Genomic DNA, 14,597 nt, shown 5'->3' with positions numbered 1-14,597 from the left:
GGGGACATTTCCCAGGGTTCACCAGGGATTACAAGTAGTACTGAATAAAATATATTCCATATCAATCACATTAAATGCTATAATTATTACATTAGTATCTTGGATGTAAAATATAAAAGTATACATATTAGAGATGAGCTTAGTTTTTCCGTGTTGGGTCAGATTTCGGTTCGGGGGCTTCATTGAAAAATTTCGTTTTTCTGCGGATCGTTTTTCGGCGGTGTGGATCAGAGGGAATGAGTCAGAAAACGAATCGAAAAAAAAAAACAAATCGGAAAAAAAAAAGAATCGGAAAAAAACCACCCCCAACTCATCAATTTTGCTTTACTACAACCCTTCCACCATCCCGATCCCTCCCCAAGACTTACTAAAAGCCCTGGTGGTCCAGCGGGGTCCCGCAAGCGATATCTTCCTCTCGGGCTGTCGGGCCGTTGGGCCTACCACGAATCAAAATGGCGCCGGTGCCCTTTGCCCTTACTATGTCACAGGGGCTACTGGTGCCATTGGTCGGCCCCTGCCACATGGTAGGAGCACAAGATGGCGCCGGCCGTCCATTGCTCCTATCATGTGACAGGGGCCGACCAATGGCACCAGTAGCCCCTGTGACATAGTAAGGACAAAGGGCAGCACCGGCGCCATTTTGATTCATGATAGGCCTGACGGCCCGAGAGGGAGACATCCCTCACGGGACCCCACTGGACCAACAGGGCTTTTAGTAAGTCTTGGGGAGGGATCGGGATGGTGGGGGGTGTAATAAAGTAAAATTGAAGGGTTGGGGTGTTTTGTTTTGTTTTTTAAATAAATGTGCCCCTCCCCCCTGCACTAACCTGAAAAACGAATTTTCCCCGAAGTTCGGGGAAAATCCGTTTTGGGCTTGGGACCCCCGAACCACGACGAATAAGGCAATTTCGTTGAAATTGCCTAATTCATGATAAAAGGATGCACATCTCTAATACATATATATGAATATATGTTATAAAAATGTGCTGCCTGCTTACTGGAATTTTTTTTGAAGACCCAATGATCAATCTCAAAAAATCTCTCTTATAGAAAACGTGTTTCTCAGAAATGTATTCCAATGTACAATTAACATAATCTAGTAGCCACAAGTTACCTGTAAGCCAACTGGCCCTGGAGGGCCAGGGAAACCTCTTGGACCTTCATCACCCTTCTGGCCAAAGAGACCTTGCTGCCCTCTGGGACCTGGTTCCCCATCAGCTCCCTGTATAGAAACATGACATCTTCATTATCTTTCCTTGCTAAAGTCATTGAAGTAGCTGTCTTGAAACAACTTGACAAATTTTTGCAGGATCATATCAATCTGGTTTTCGTAAAGGCCTAAATCCTGAGATCTTATTGGTATGTTCTGTGGATGTATTCAATAGGGATTTTGATGGTGGACAGGGATTTGTGCTGGTTCTGCTAGATGTCTCGGCAGTGTTCAACACTACTGACCACCAAATTTTGCTGTACCAGTTCAGAGAGTGTGGCATCTCTGGCACTATACACAACTGGTTTAGGTTATATCTCACTGACAGAGCTGACAAAGTATCTGTTGGCTCTGACAATTCTGAATGGTGCACAATAACATATATAGTAACAAACAGGCTGATACAGTACAGTGCGCTTTGACGGAGCTCCGACGGCGCTCCGACAGTGCGCTCCGATGGAGCTCCGATGGAGCGCACTGTTAGCCAGCATTTGGACGTGCGTTTTGGACGTGCTAGCTTTACCCCTTATTCAGTAAGGGGTAATAGCGTGTCCAAAATGCGCGTCCAACCCCCCCCCCCCGAACCTAATAGCGCCCGCAACATGCAAATGCATGTTGCGGGCGCTATTAGGTATTCCCGTGTGATTCAGAAAGCAAAATGTGCAGCCAAGCCGCACATTTTACTTTCAGAAATTAGCGCCTACCCAAAGGTAGGCACTAATTTCTCGTGGCACCGGGAAAGTGCACAGAAAAGCAGTAAAACTGCTTTTCTGTGCACCCTCCGACTTAATATCATGGCGATATTAAGTCGGAGGTCCAGAAAGTTAAAAAAATTTTTTTAAATGGGCCCGCGGCTGGCGGGTCGAAAACCGGATGCTCAGTTTTGCCGGCGTCCAGTTTCCAAACCCATGGCTGTCAGCAGGCTCGAGAACCGATGCCGGCAAAATTGAGCGTCGGCTGCCAAACCCGCTGACAGCTGCCGCTCCTGTCAAAAAAGAGGCGCTAGGGACACGCTAGTGTCCCTAGCGCCTCTTTTTACTGCCGGGCCTAATTTAAATAAATTAAAATACTGAATTGTGCGCACAGGAGAGTGGCCTGTGCGCGCGCCACGCGATCTTACTGTATCGGCCCGATAGTAATTATGGCAGAAAAGGACCAAATGGTCCGTCCAGTCTACCCAGCAAGCTTCTTGTGGTAATATCTGCCGTGCTGTGCAGGTTATCCCTATGTTTCTCTTAAGGGTAGTATCAGCCGTTCTGTGCAGTTATCCCTAGCAAATGGTGTCCCCCAGGGCTCAGCCTTATCAGCCACACTTTTCAACATTTATATGGCTCCTCTTTGTAAGATACTGGCTGGGCCCTGTGTGAGATACTGTATATATGCAGATGGCATTCAGTTTTTTATTCCAATTTCATTCTCTTGTGCTTCAACTTTTGGTTTGCTCTCCATATGCCTTTCCATGTTAAGCAATGGTTAGGACATAATGGTTTGGCTTTAAACAACAGCAAGACCGAAGAGATGATTCTGCAGAGACACAGTAGATCCAGGACTGCAATGTCTGAGATTCCCCTATTTTTCAAGTTTGAAAATGTTAAGATCGCAAAAGTTATGCAAGCTAAGAGCCTTGGGATTATACTGGATAAAGATCTTGCAATGTCTTCTCAGATTACTAGAGGGATTAAATTGGGCCACTACAAACTTTGCCTAATGAAGCCACTAAAAAAAGTTGCCTGCGTGGAATGATTTTCTTGCTGTAGTCCAAGCAATGATTCTGCCGAGCCTGGATTACTACAGGGCTTTGAGGTAGATTTTAAAAGGTTGCACGCAGGTGTACATGTGCGCGCGCGCTACCTGGTGCACGCACATGTACACCCGATTTTATAACATGCGCGCGCAGGCGAGTGCATGTTATAAAATCCTGGGTCAGCACACGCAAGGGGGTGCACAATTGTGCACCTTGCGCACCAAGCCGCGCTGCCTTCCCCCGTTCCCTTCCCCCTAGCCTGACCTTCCCACCCCTTCCCCTAACCTTCCCCCCCCTAGACCTACTCTAACCCCCCCCCCCGATTTTATTTATTTTACCTTTTGTGCCTGCCTCTGGGCAGGCATAAGTTGCGCGCGCCGGCCAATTGCCGGCGCGCAATCCCCGGCACAATGGCAAATATGGCCGCTGTGCCGGAAGCCTGACTCTGCCCCCGCCCCAGCCCCGGACTACCCCACCCATGCCCCACCCCTTTAGTAAAGCCCCGCGACTTGCAGGCATCCCGGGGCTTTATGTGCGTCGCCGGGCCTTTTGAAAATAGGCCCGACATGTGTAAGGCCGGATTTACATGCGTAACCTTTTTAAAATCCGGCCCTTTGTATATAGGTCTGCCAGTTTATGCCCTAAGAGTTCTCCAGCTGCTTCAGAATGCAACTGCTCACTTAATAGCTGGTCTTAAGACAAGAGCTCACACTTCACTGGCTCTATGGGATCTCCATTGGCTCCCAGTGGACATAAGAGTTCGATACAAGCTGGTCTGCTTGATTTTCAGAATGACTAGTATGGAGGCATTTCATAACCCATCAAGAGCATTGAGGTCCTCACAGAGAGGTTTACTGGAGGTCTCTTCACCATGTACTGTCTGGCTTGCTAAAATTCGAGAGAGGGCCTTCTCCATGGCCGCCCCTGAAATATGGAATGCATTGCCAGTGGATTTGCGATTAACAACTTGCGCAAAATCATTTAAGAAGCAGTTGAAGACAATCCTGTTTCAACTTGCTTTTTCTGCCACTAGCACAGCCATGCTGGAAATCTGAAATCATATTATTGGAGTTTTTTGAGCTGAGATCTGTTGTTTATTGAAAACTGTTTTCTCATTTTTATGAATGTATTGTTGTTAGTCACTAAGAGCTGGGTTATTGCGAGACATATAAATATTTTAAATTAAATAAAAATAAATAAATCCGATTTATGAATTCTAGTATGCAATATTTTGAAACAGTGATTAATTTATGCTTGTTTAAGATGCACAATAAAGATGACACTTACGGCTGGACCTGGTTGACCAATTGGACCTTGAGGACCAGTAGGACCTGGTGGACCCTGTAAGGAAAAGCATGAATTTTCAGCTTCTCTCAGGTCTCAGACTGTGAGGCTTTCCCAATACTCTTAAATTCTTATGGACTATACAAGGCAGGAAGCCATCACAAAAGAACAACATGATATACTATATATACATACACTATCATTAAACAGTACCAAGAATTATTTGGCAGAGAATACATTACCTGTTCACCTTTGTCTCCTTTGCCTCCCTTTTGGCCTGGCTCTCCAATTTCACCCTGTTGAACAATTGAGCAAGATTGAATTGTAATTAAAATCAAATTGCCATTGACATCCTAAGAAATGATTAAAGATCCATAAAGATCTGCAGTCTTCCATTTTCTAAGCATGAAGAGACTTTAAAAGGATTTGCTATTTTATCTTTGGAATATGTAGCACAGAAGACCAATTTCACATCCTTAGATAAAGAGGAACCTACTTGTTAGCTTGGAATACTGCTGTAAAGAGTGTTTTTGTCAGGCAAATTTAAATTAACTGACATTTTTCCTTTACAAGAAACAGTAAAAAAGTTAAGGTCAGACAGAAAAGATATTATGCTACCTTGTCTCCATCTTCACCAGGTGGGCCGACTGGACCTGCTGGGCCTGGAAGACCCACGGGGCCCTGAATACCATCCCGTCCTGCTGGACCCTGAGGGCCTTTCTCCCCCTGAAATTACAATGGAGAGGCATGGTGAAGAATCTTCTTACCTCTTATATTTAAGAATATTCCTGCATTTGGTTTTTCACAGAAGCCACGGCCTGCTGATTTTTCAGGTCTAACTATTCAGGGGATAGAAATGAAAGGGCTAATTTTAAAAGCCCAGCGCGCTTGAAATCCGAGAGATACGTGTGTGTGTGTGTGTGTGGCTGGGCCGTGCGCATGCTGCGCGGATCTTCATAGCCCCACAGCCACGCTCGTATCTCCCGGTACGCACAGAAGAACAGGTTTGGGGAAAAGGGGCGGGCCGGAGGCGGGGTCTAGGTGGAGTTTTTGTGAGGCAAGGGCGAGGCATGGGCAGGCTGGGACAGCGCCATTAGGCACTGTCCCACTGAAATGCATGCCAGAAGCCAACTGGCCCGTGCATGCCACTGTTGCTCTGGACTACGGGTAAGTAGAAAAACAAAAACATGTAGGGTAGTTAGGAGGGATAGGGTTAGTAGGGGAAAATGGAAGCAGGTTAAGTAGAGGGTTTAGGAAGTTCCCTCCCAATCTGCTCCTTTACTGGGGCAGACTGGGAGGGAACAAGGGAATAGGGCCAATTGCGTTGCCGCAGGTTGTAAAATCCCCCCTACTTATGCGCGTGATTGAGCAATCGAGTGCACATGTGTGCACCAATATAAAATTGTCTGTGCATATGTGCGCAGGTAGCAGATTTTATAACATGCGTGCATCGACATGCGCACGTTATGAAATCGCCTTGTCCGTGTACGCGTGCCAGCAAATGCGCTTACATGGACGCCCATGCGCGGGTTTGAAAGGTACCATCTAAGGTTTCTGACCAGGCTCATAATTTCAGCTTCCAATTTGAAGTTACATCATTTGAGACCAATTGATTATTGCAACTCCTTATATATGGGTTTCCCAAAAAATGCATTTATGGGCATCACAATATCTTGAAAACTTTGCGGACTGATTGATCTTAAAGGTGCCAATGAGAAAACACATTTCTCTGCTTTTACAGAGATAACACTGGCTGCCAGTAATTCAGACGATAAAGTTATCATATGTTTGATGTTTAAATCCGTTCAAGAAGGGGCACCGGAGTATTTGTCAATTTTAATTAAAGAACATGCTCCATCGCATCCATTATGATCTGCATCACAACATCTCCTGGAGATCCCCAATATTAAGGTTGTAGGTTTGCAAGAATCTCAAAATCATGCCTTTTCAATAATTGGGTTTAGGGTTATGTCAGATTTTAAACTATTTTGGAAAAGGTTAAAAGCTCAATTATTTCAGGAGGACTTTACTGCTATCTTAGAATGAATTTTGTACTCGCTTTCTATACTGCTGTTCCTGTTGTTTTAAAGATGTATATTTGTTTTAATATTCTATGTTATGGTTTTGATTTTATGTTATTACTTTATGTTGAACTCTGTACTCTATCACTATAAGCAGAAAGTAAATGTTTTACATAAACAGTTTTATGAACAGTGAGCAACAGACACTCTAAATACATCAATATTGGGAGAGAGGATCTGCATGCCCCCAGTATTTTAATTCTTCATGCAATATACCCAAGAGCAAGAGGTATCAATAAGCTTCTATGAATAGATCATTTGCTCAATGTTATATAAGTCTGGGGATGGCTATGATGTCCTAGCCAAATGTCCATTCTAGCCACAAATCACTACCCTCCTCTGGATATTTGTTTTATGTTATTCAGCTTACAGCTGTCAGGTCATGGTATACTAGGAGTGGTGGCGTGGAGAATAGCATTTTCCAGTTAACATTTCATACTTGATGTCTTGTTTGTAAAGGGTTTGATCCTCTTTGATGTACAGTGCTGGTCATAAAAGAGTGAGGCTAAGGCAAAATGTGCAGTAAGGAATGAGATAGGGTTTTTTATTTACACAAACATTAATCTTCCCTAATCTCTGTAGAAGTCTCTGTGACATTACCAGAAACATAGAAAATGTATTTCCAAATTCACATATCTTTATCATCTTTGGAGAAGGGCTGTGTGAGTGTTTTAGGGCATATCTAAGTATTTTGCGTTTAGGTTTTAACTGAATAACACCATTGCCCATTGTACTCTCTTACTCTTCCCATTGCCTGCCTTAGATCCTCCATTTTATTTTTGTGACTTTTCTGCACTGATGATTCCTCAGTTGCATAGGTTTTTAGAGGCTGAAGGACCTCCATTCTCTTCATTCCTCTCCTCCTCCTCCCACAGGCTCCACTGCACAGCTGTTCCCAATGGCAAACATCGGAGCTGGTGGTAGAAGGACAGAATAAGCAAGGACCAGGAGCTTGAGAGTGGTAGGGACACTGAAATGTCTAAATTTAAGCCTGCTTTCTGATTTACCTACATTTAGGTGCCTAATTTACTTCCTCAACTTGACCCTGCCCATCTTTTGGGCACCTAAATTTTTGCACTTAGCAGGGAGAGATTTTCATTTAGGAAGATCTAGATGTCTAACTCATTAAGGGGGTCATTTTCTAACCCTATCGCACATGAAAAGGGACTTTTCGCATGCGATGGCTAAATCGGGGTGGAGTTGGGGCGGCGTCGGCACCGGAAGAAGAGGAGTCGGGGCACCACCGGGGCGGATGCGGTGAAAACATTGCTGGCTGCCAGTAGCGTGCCCAATAGCACCACCTTTTACGATGGCGCTATTGGGTGCGAAAGCCGGCACCGCGCCCCCCATTACCACGCGATTCAAAGAGCTCTGCGCAGTAGGAAAATGCAGGCCTAAGTTAGATGCTTAGATATTTTCAATATCAACCTCACAGCTGATAATGTATTAAATGAATCACAGTGGAAGCCAATTTATAAACCCAAAAGTTGGGGTTTATATGTTTTATTTTAGATGCACAGAGCCTCTGAACCATGTATTTTAAACAAAGTTTACCAAACTCAACAAATATCTTTTGCCTATAAATGTTACTATGTCCTGAATTCTTGAATTTGAATGAATTAGAGAATGTTTCTCATTTTATATATATAAATACACATATACATACAAATATACACACCCACACACCCACCCACCTATAATTTACATATGAAACATAACTAAAAAGTTTGTGAATTGTCTCACTCATTATGGGATTTACGAGCATAAAAGTAGCAGATTTTGTAGCAATTTTCAAAAGCCCTTTTTGTGCATTCAGGGATACATTTTAAAAAACAGTGCGCGCGTACTTTTGTTCGTGCACCAGGCGCAAACAAATGTACGCCAGGTTTTATAAGATACGCGCGTAGCCACGCGTATCTTATAAAATCCGGGGTCGCCGCGCACAAGGGGGTGCACATTTGTGCAACTTGCGCGCACCGAGCCCTGCGTGCGCTGCCCGTTCCCTTCTGCCTCCCCCCACCTTCCCCTATCTAACCCATCCCCCAGCCCTACCTAAATCCCCCTACTAACCTTTATCCGCGAAGTTACGCCTGCCTCCGGGCAGTCGTAACTTACGCGCGCCGGCTGTCTTCTGCTCCGGCAGGGCCCGACACAGGCCGCTGTGTCAGGGCACTCGGCCATGCCCCGGACCGTCCCATGCCCCCGAACATGCCCCCAAACCGACACCACACCCCCTGGCCACGCCCCCGGACGCCCCTTTTTGCAAGCCCCGGGACTTATGTGCGTCCCGGGGCTTGCTCGCGCCGTCGAGCCTATGCAAAATAGGCTCGGCGCACACAGGAGGGTTTAAGGGTTACGTGCATAACTTATGCTCGTAACCCTTTTAAAATCCGGCCCTTAAAGCGCATTTACGCATGTAAAAACCAGTTTTAAGCATGTAAATCCTGTTCAGTTTCACTTTCTCCCTGACCTATACATAACAACCTATACATAACAACTTAAGACAGTTTTTTCTGTTCTATGTGCTTGCATTTCAATATCCTGCTTCAACACCATGACTGAGAGTGTTTTGTCCTAAAACATTTATGATCGTGTAAAGCTGGACTTCAGAAATGTAACTGTTACTCTTCCCAGCAGGACTTGGTATCTGCTGCTGACTTCTACGATCTCAGCATCTCGACCCAACAGCTGTCCACCAATACCACACGCCTTCATTCTGCAGTGTTGAGGATGTGCCCATTGATCTGGTACTTTATCTTTGAAAATTCACCTGAACTTACATTGGCTTAAGTAGCCATGTACACTGGTGTTAGTGGGCAGCTTAGTGAAAACTGACCCAATAATGGTCAATTGAATTTGCTTGGTTTGTTTGACCTAGATTCAAAGATAATATTTAGTTTTATTAGTATATAATTTAATTGGGCCTGAAATCTGGGAGTATATTTTATGAACTATTTTACAACATATTTAAAAAGGCCTTTTTTTTTGTCTAGCATGCAACACACTGGGGTAGATTTTAAAAGGTGCGCGTGGGAGTAGATTTGTTCACGCAACCCGGCACGAACAAATCTACTCCTGATTTTATAACATGCGAGCCATGTTCCGGTCCGTGGGCTCGTCCGGAGGCAGTGGCCGCGCCCCCAGAACGCCCCTAGGCCGTAACCATGCCCGCGGCCCCGCCCCCAGAACACCCCCCCCCCCTGATGAAGAGCCGGCCCCCCGACAAGATAGGCTCGGCGCGTGCAGGGGGTGGAAGGGGCAGCTTTTTCGGGGTTACGCGCGTATCTTACGCGTGTAACCCTTTGAAAATCTGCCCCACTGTAGGTTTCCTCTGTGCCAAACGTTTCAAAAGTTCCTCCTTGCTCTAGGACGTTGGTTGCATCTTCTAGTAAATCTCAAAAGGCAGGATTCAGTGAGAAATAAAGTATCTTTAGCATTGTAAATTAGTCATCATAAATGTCTTAATTCAGAGTCTGCTCTGCAGATATTCAGATATTTCCCATAAAAAATATGAGTGAGCTGAAATATTTGTTTGCAAAGGAAGGATTCTAGTATTATCCATTCATCTGAGGCTTTAGGTGATGCGGTGCTATTACTGCAAAATCCCAGCAAACATCAGGATTGAAACCTGGCAGATTTGATTTTTAATAAGGACTTCTAGAAAGCCCACTGTATCACAACAGGTGGAGAATGATAATGAAAACAGTGGAAGGATAGCAAGCCGGTGGGACTTTGGAAAAATGTTTGAGGAGTATGCAGACTTTGGATCTGGAAATATGTAAGAGAAGTCTCTCCTCTTACTCCTCACACCTTCTCCTTTGCTCTCCTTTGGCACTCCTTTGAAGCCCGGATAGTATCTGTCCCTCTGTGTCCTTAGATATTCTTCTTTGTTTCCCTTTAAGCCTGGCTTCTCGCTCTCTTTCTATATCTCTTTTCCTTTTCTTTTCTTCTGTGTCCTTCCATAATCTCTTAGCTCTTTCTTCTTTTTCAATACTATTCTTGCTTTGTCTCCCCTCCTTTCTCTTTTGAAGCCTAGCACTTCTCTCTTTTTCTGTTTCCATATTTCTCTTCCTTCTTTTTTCTTCTGAATATTTTTGAAGCCTCCCTGCTCTCTTTTCTAGTGATTCAATGTCTTTTTCCTCATTTTCACTTGTTTCATCCTCATGCTTGAGAGGTCGTTATTTCTGTATTTCTATTATTTCACTTTCCTTTGCTTGTTCACCCTGTTTGCTCTTCGCTCTTCTACTTTTTAGTTACCTAGCCTTACCTTCTCAACCCTCCTTTTCATTTGTATATGGAAAAAAAGTTTGAAATGCCCACATAAGAGAGTATCATACACCAACAAAATACAATTTCTTTTAGTTTCACAGGTAGGAGAGATGAACTAATGGATAAAGTGGTCACCAGTATGTCAGCAGATAGCCTTCAACTTTTTTACCCAATGTGCCAAGAAACACTCTAAACTCTATATCAAATAGCTGTCTCACTTCTAGACTGCAGCCCATGCTTGGTTTTGAAATTTGTACATGATTAGTGTTTGATTTGTCCCGCTAAACTCAACTATCTTACTTCTAGATTGCAACCCATGCTTGGTTTTGAAATTTGTAAGTGATCGGCATTTGAATCATCCAGCAGCGGTTCTGTAGCAATGTGCCCAAATTCTACATGGACATAAGAACATAAAATTTGCCATTCTAGGTCAGACCATAGGTCTATCAAGCCACTGTCCTGTTTCCAACAGTGGCCAAACCAGGACCCAAGTACCTGGCAGAATCCCACACGGCTGATAGATTCCATGCTACTTACCCCAGGGATAAACAATGGATATCCCCAAATCCACCTTAATAATGGTTTATGGACTATTATTCCAGGAACTTCTCCAAACCTTTTTTAAACCTAGCTATACAAACAGCTTTTACCACACCCTGAAGCAACAAATTCCAGAGTTTAATTATGCATTAAGTGAAAAAATATTTTCTCCTATTTCATTGTGTCCCCTAGTTTTTGTACTTTTTAAAAGATTAAACAACCTATTCATGGTTACCCATTTCATTCCACTCATTATTTTATAGACCACTATCATATCCCCCTCAATATCTCTTCTCCAAGCTGAAGAGCCCTAAGCTCTTTAGCTTTTCTTCTTAGGGGAATCATACCATCCCCTTTATTCCATTTTGATAACCCTTCTCTGTACCTTTTCTAATTCTGCTATATCTTTTTTGAGATGTGGTGACCAGAATTGCACAATACTTGAGGTGTGGTCACACCGTGGAGCGATACAGAGACATTATGATATTCTCTACTTTATCCATTCCTTTCCTAATAATTGCTAACATTCTATTTGCTTTCTTGGCGCTGCCACACAATGAGCAGAGAATTTTGACATATTATCCACGATAACACATAAATCATTTCCTGGGTAGTGTTTCCCAATGTGGAATCTTGCATTATGTAGTTATAATTTGTTTTGCTTTTCTCTATGAGCATCACTTTGTACTTGTCCACATTAAACGTCATCTGCCATTTGGATGTCCGGTCTCGCAAAGTCCTCTTGTAATTTCTCACAATCGTCTTGATTTAGTACCAACAGCAAATCTGATCACCTCACCCATCTCTAGGTCATCTAAAAGCAGTGGTCCCATTATAGATCCCTAGGGTATTCACCTATACAAATTTCTATACTGAGAAAATTGACCATTTAGAACTTCTCTCTATTTTCTATTTTTAACCAATTCTCAAGCCACAATAGAATATTGTCTTCTATCCCATGGCTTTTTAATTTCCTCAAGAGGCTCTCATGAGGTACTTTGTCAAATGCTTTCTGAAAATCAAGATACACTATATCAACTGGTTCACCTTTATCCACATGATATTCACGCCTTCAAGAAAATGTAGCAGATTGGTGAGGCAAGACTTCCCTTGACTAAATCCATGTTGGCTTTGTCCCATTGTGCTATGTCCATCTATATGTTCCGTTATTTTGTTCTTTATAATAGTTTCAACCATTTTTTCCCAGCACTGACAAGAGGTTCACTTGTATACAGTTTACTGGATCATCCCTGGAACCCTTTTTAAAAACTGGCATTAAGTTAGCTACCCTCCAGTCCAGTCTTTAGGTATTGTATCTTCTTTTAATGATAGCTTATAGATTACTAATAATAGGTCTGCAATTTCACTGTTCAGTTCTTTCAGAACTCTGGGATACATACCATCTGATGCAGATGATTTGCTAAGTTTGTCAATTTGCCCTATTACATCTTCCATATTCAGTGACATTTTTTTCAGTTCCTCTGAATCATCACCTTTAGCATCACTTCTGGCATGGATATCTGCCTTACACCTTCCTCAGTGAAGACCAAAGCAAATAATTCTTTTAGTCTCTCTGCTATGGCTTTGTCCTCCCTTAGTGCCCCTTTTACTCCTTGAACATCTAAATATCCAACGGATCTCCTCAAGCCTTTTGCTTCAAATTCACCTGAAAATTATTTTATTCTGAGTTTTTGCTTTCACTGCAAGCTTCTTTTCAAATTTTGTCTTTGCTTTCCTTTTTCAGTTCTTTGCCTCTAAATTGTCAGTACTTTTACTGTTTCCTGTTTTCTTCATTCGGATCCCTTTTCCATTTTTTGAAAGATTTTCTTTTGGTTGGAATAACTTCTTTCACCTCACCTTTTAATCATGCTGGCAGTCATTTCACCTTCCTTCCACCTTTTTTAATCTGTGGAATACATCTGGTTTGGGCTTCCAAGCTAATATTTTTAAACAACGTCCATGCTTGATGTAAAGTCTTAAATATTGCAGTTGCCCCTTTCAATTTTTTCATAACTATTTTCTTCATTTTATCAGTCTCCCTTTTGAAAGTTAAATGTTTTTACAGTAGATTTCCTTAATGTCATCTCTTTAGTTATTAAGTCAAATTTGATCGTCATGATTGCCAAGTGGCCCCCAACACCAAATCATGTGTTTCACTAAGAATTTGATCTAAAATAGCTCCCCCTCTTGTCAGTTCTTACATCAGCTACTCATTGAAGCAGTCATTTATTTCATCTAGAAACTTTACCTCCTCAGCATGTCCTCATGTGACATTTACCCAATCAATACTGGGGTAACTGAAATCATCCATTATTACTGGGTTGCTTATTTTCAGGCCAATACAGTACAGTGCGCTGGATATCTGCCTTACACCTTCCGGTGGAGCGCACTGTTAGCCCAGGTTTGGACGTGCGTTTTTGATGCGCTAGCTTTACCCCTTATACTCTAAGGGGTAGTAGCGCGTCGAAAACGCACGTCCAACCCCCTGGAAACTAATAGGGCCCGCAACATGCAAATGCATGTTGATGGCCCTATTAGTTATTCCTGCGCGATACTGAAAGTAAAATGTGCAGCCAAGCCACACATTTTACTTTCAGAAATTAACGCCTGCCCAAAGGCTGGCGTTAATTTCGACCAGCACCGGGGAAGTGTACAGAAAAGCAGAAAAAAACTGCTTTTCTGTACACCCTCCGACTTAATATCATAGCGATATTAAGTCGGAAGCCCCAAAAGTAAAAAAAAAGTAAAAACTAAAAAAAAAAAAAATTAAAAATCAGCCCGCGGCTCGCGGGTCGGAAGACGGATGCTCAATTATGCCGGCGTCCGTTTTCCGAACCCGGGGCTGTCAGCGGGTTTAAGAACTGACGCCGGAAAAATTGAGCGTCAGCTGTCAAACCCATTGACAGCTGCCGCTCCTGTCAAAAAGGAGGCGCTAGGGACGCGCTAGTGTCCCTAGCGCCTTCTTTTACCGCGGGCCCTAATTTGCATAGGACAACCTCCTGAATCGCACGCCCAGGAGAGTGGCCTATGCTCGCACCGGGAGAGTGGGCGCTCGCCAGCTCTCCCGCATGTTTTTCTGTATCGGCCTAATTTTATCGTCTGTTTGTTCATTCTGGTCAGGTGGATGCTATTCCATTTCCTTTCTCTCATGGAATTTTTATCCATAAAGATTCTACAGTACATTTTGATTCCTACAGAACTTCTATCCTGTTTGACTCTATGCCCACTTTATCATATAACACCACCCCTCTATCAATTTGATCCATCCTATCATTGCAATATAAATTGTACCTTGGTATGACAGTGTCCCATTAGTTATCCTCCTTCCACCAGGTCTCTCAGATGCCAATTATATCTTCCTCTTCATTCAGTGCTATACATTCTAACTCTCCCATCTTATTTTTTAGACTTCCAGCATTTGTATACTGACACTTCAAAGTATGTTTCCTGTTTGTATTAGCAATTGCTT

General features: G+C 43.2%; 1 protein-coding gene across 1 annotated transcript in view; it reads right to left on the bottom strand.

Moving 5' to 3' along the window:
* COL5A1 (collagen type V alpha 1 chain) overlaps positions 1–14,597 on the bottom strand; it is a 385,801-nt gene that overhangs the window by 84,538 nt on the left and 286,666 nt on the right. The window contains 4 exon segments of the mRNA XM_029613239.1: positions 1,115–1,222; positions 4,242–4,295; positions 4,481–4,534; positions 4,857–4,964. Coding sequence (XP_029469099.1) covers positions 1,115–1,222; positions 4,242–4,295; positions 4,481–4,534; positions 4,857–4,964 — 324 coding nt within the window.

Source organism: Rhinatrema bivittatum, chromosome 8 (assembly GCF_901001135.1).
Source record: "Rhinatrema bivittatum chromosome 8, aRhiBiv1.1, whole genome shotgun sequence".
NCBI classification, from domain to species: Eukaryota; Metazoa; Chordata; class Amphibia; order Gymnophiona; family Rhinatrematidae; genus Rhinatrema; species Rhinatrema bivittatum.
The sequence above is the reverse complement of the archived record's forward strand: the minus strand, read 5'-3'. Positions and strand labels throughout refer to the sequence as shown.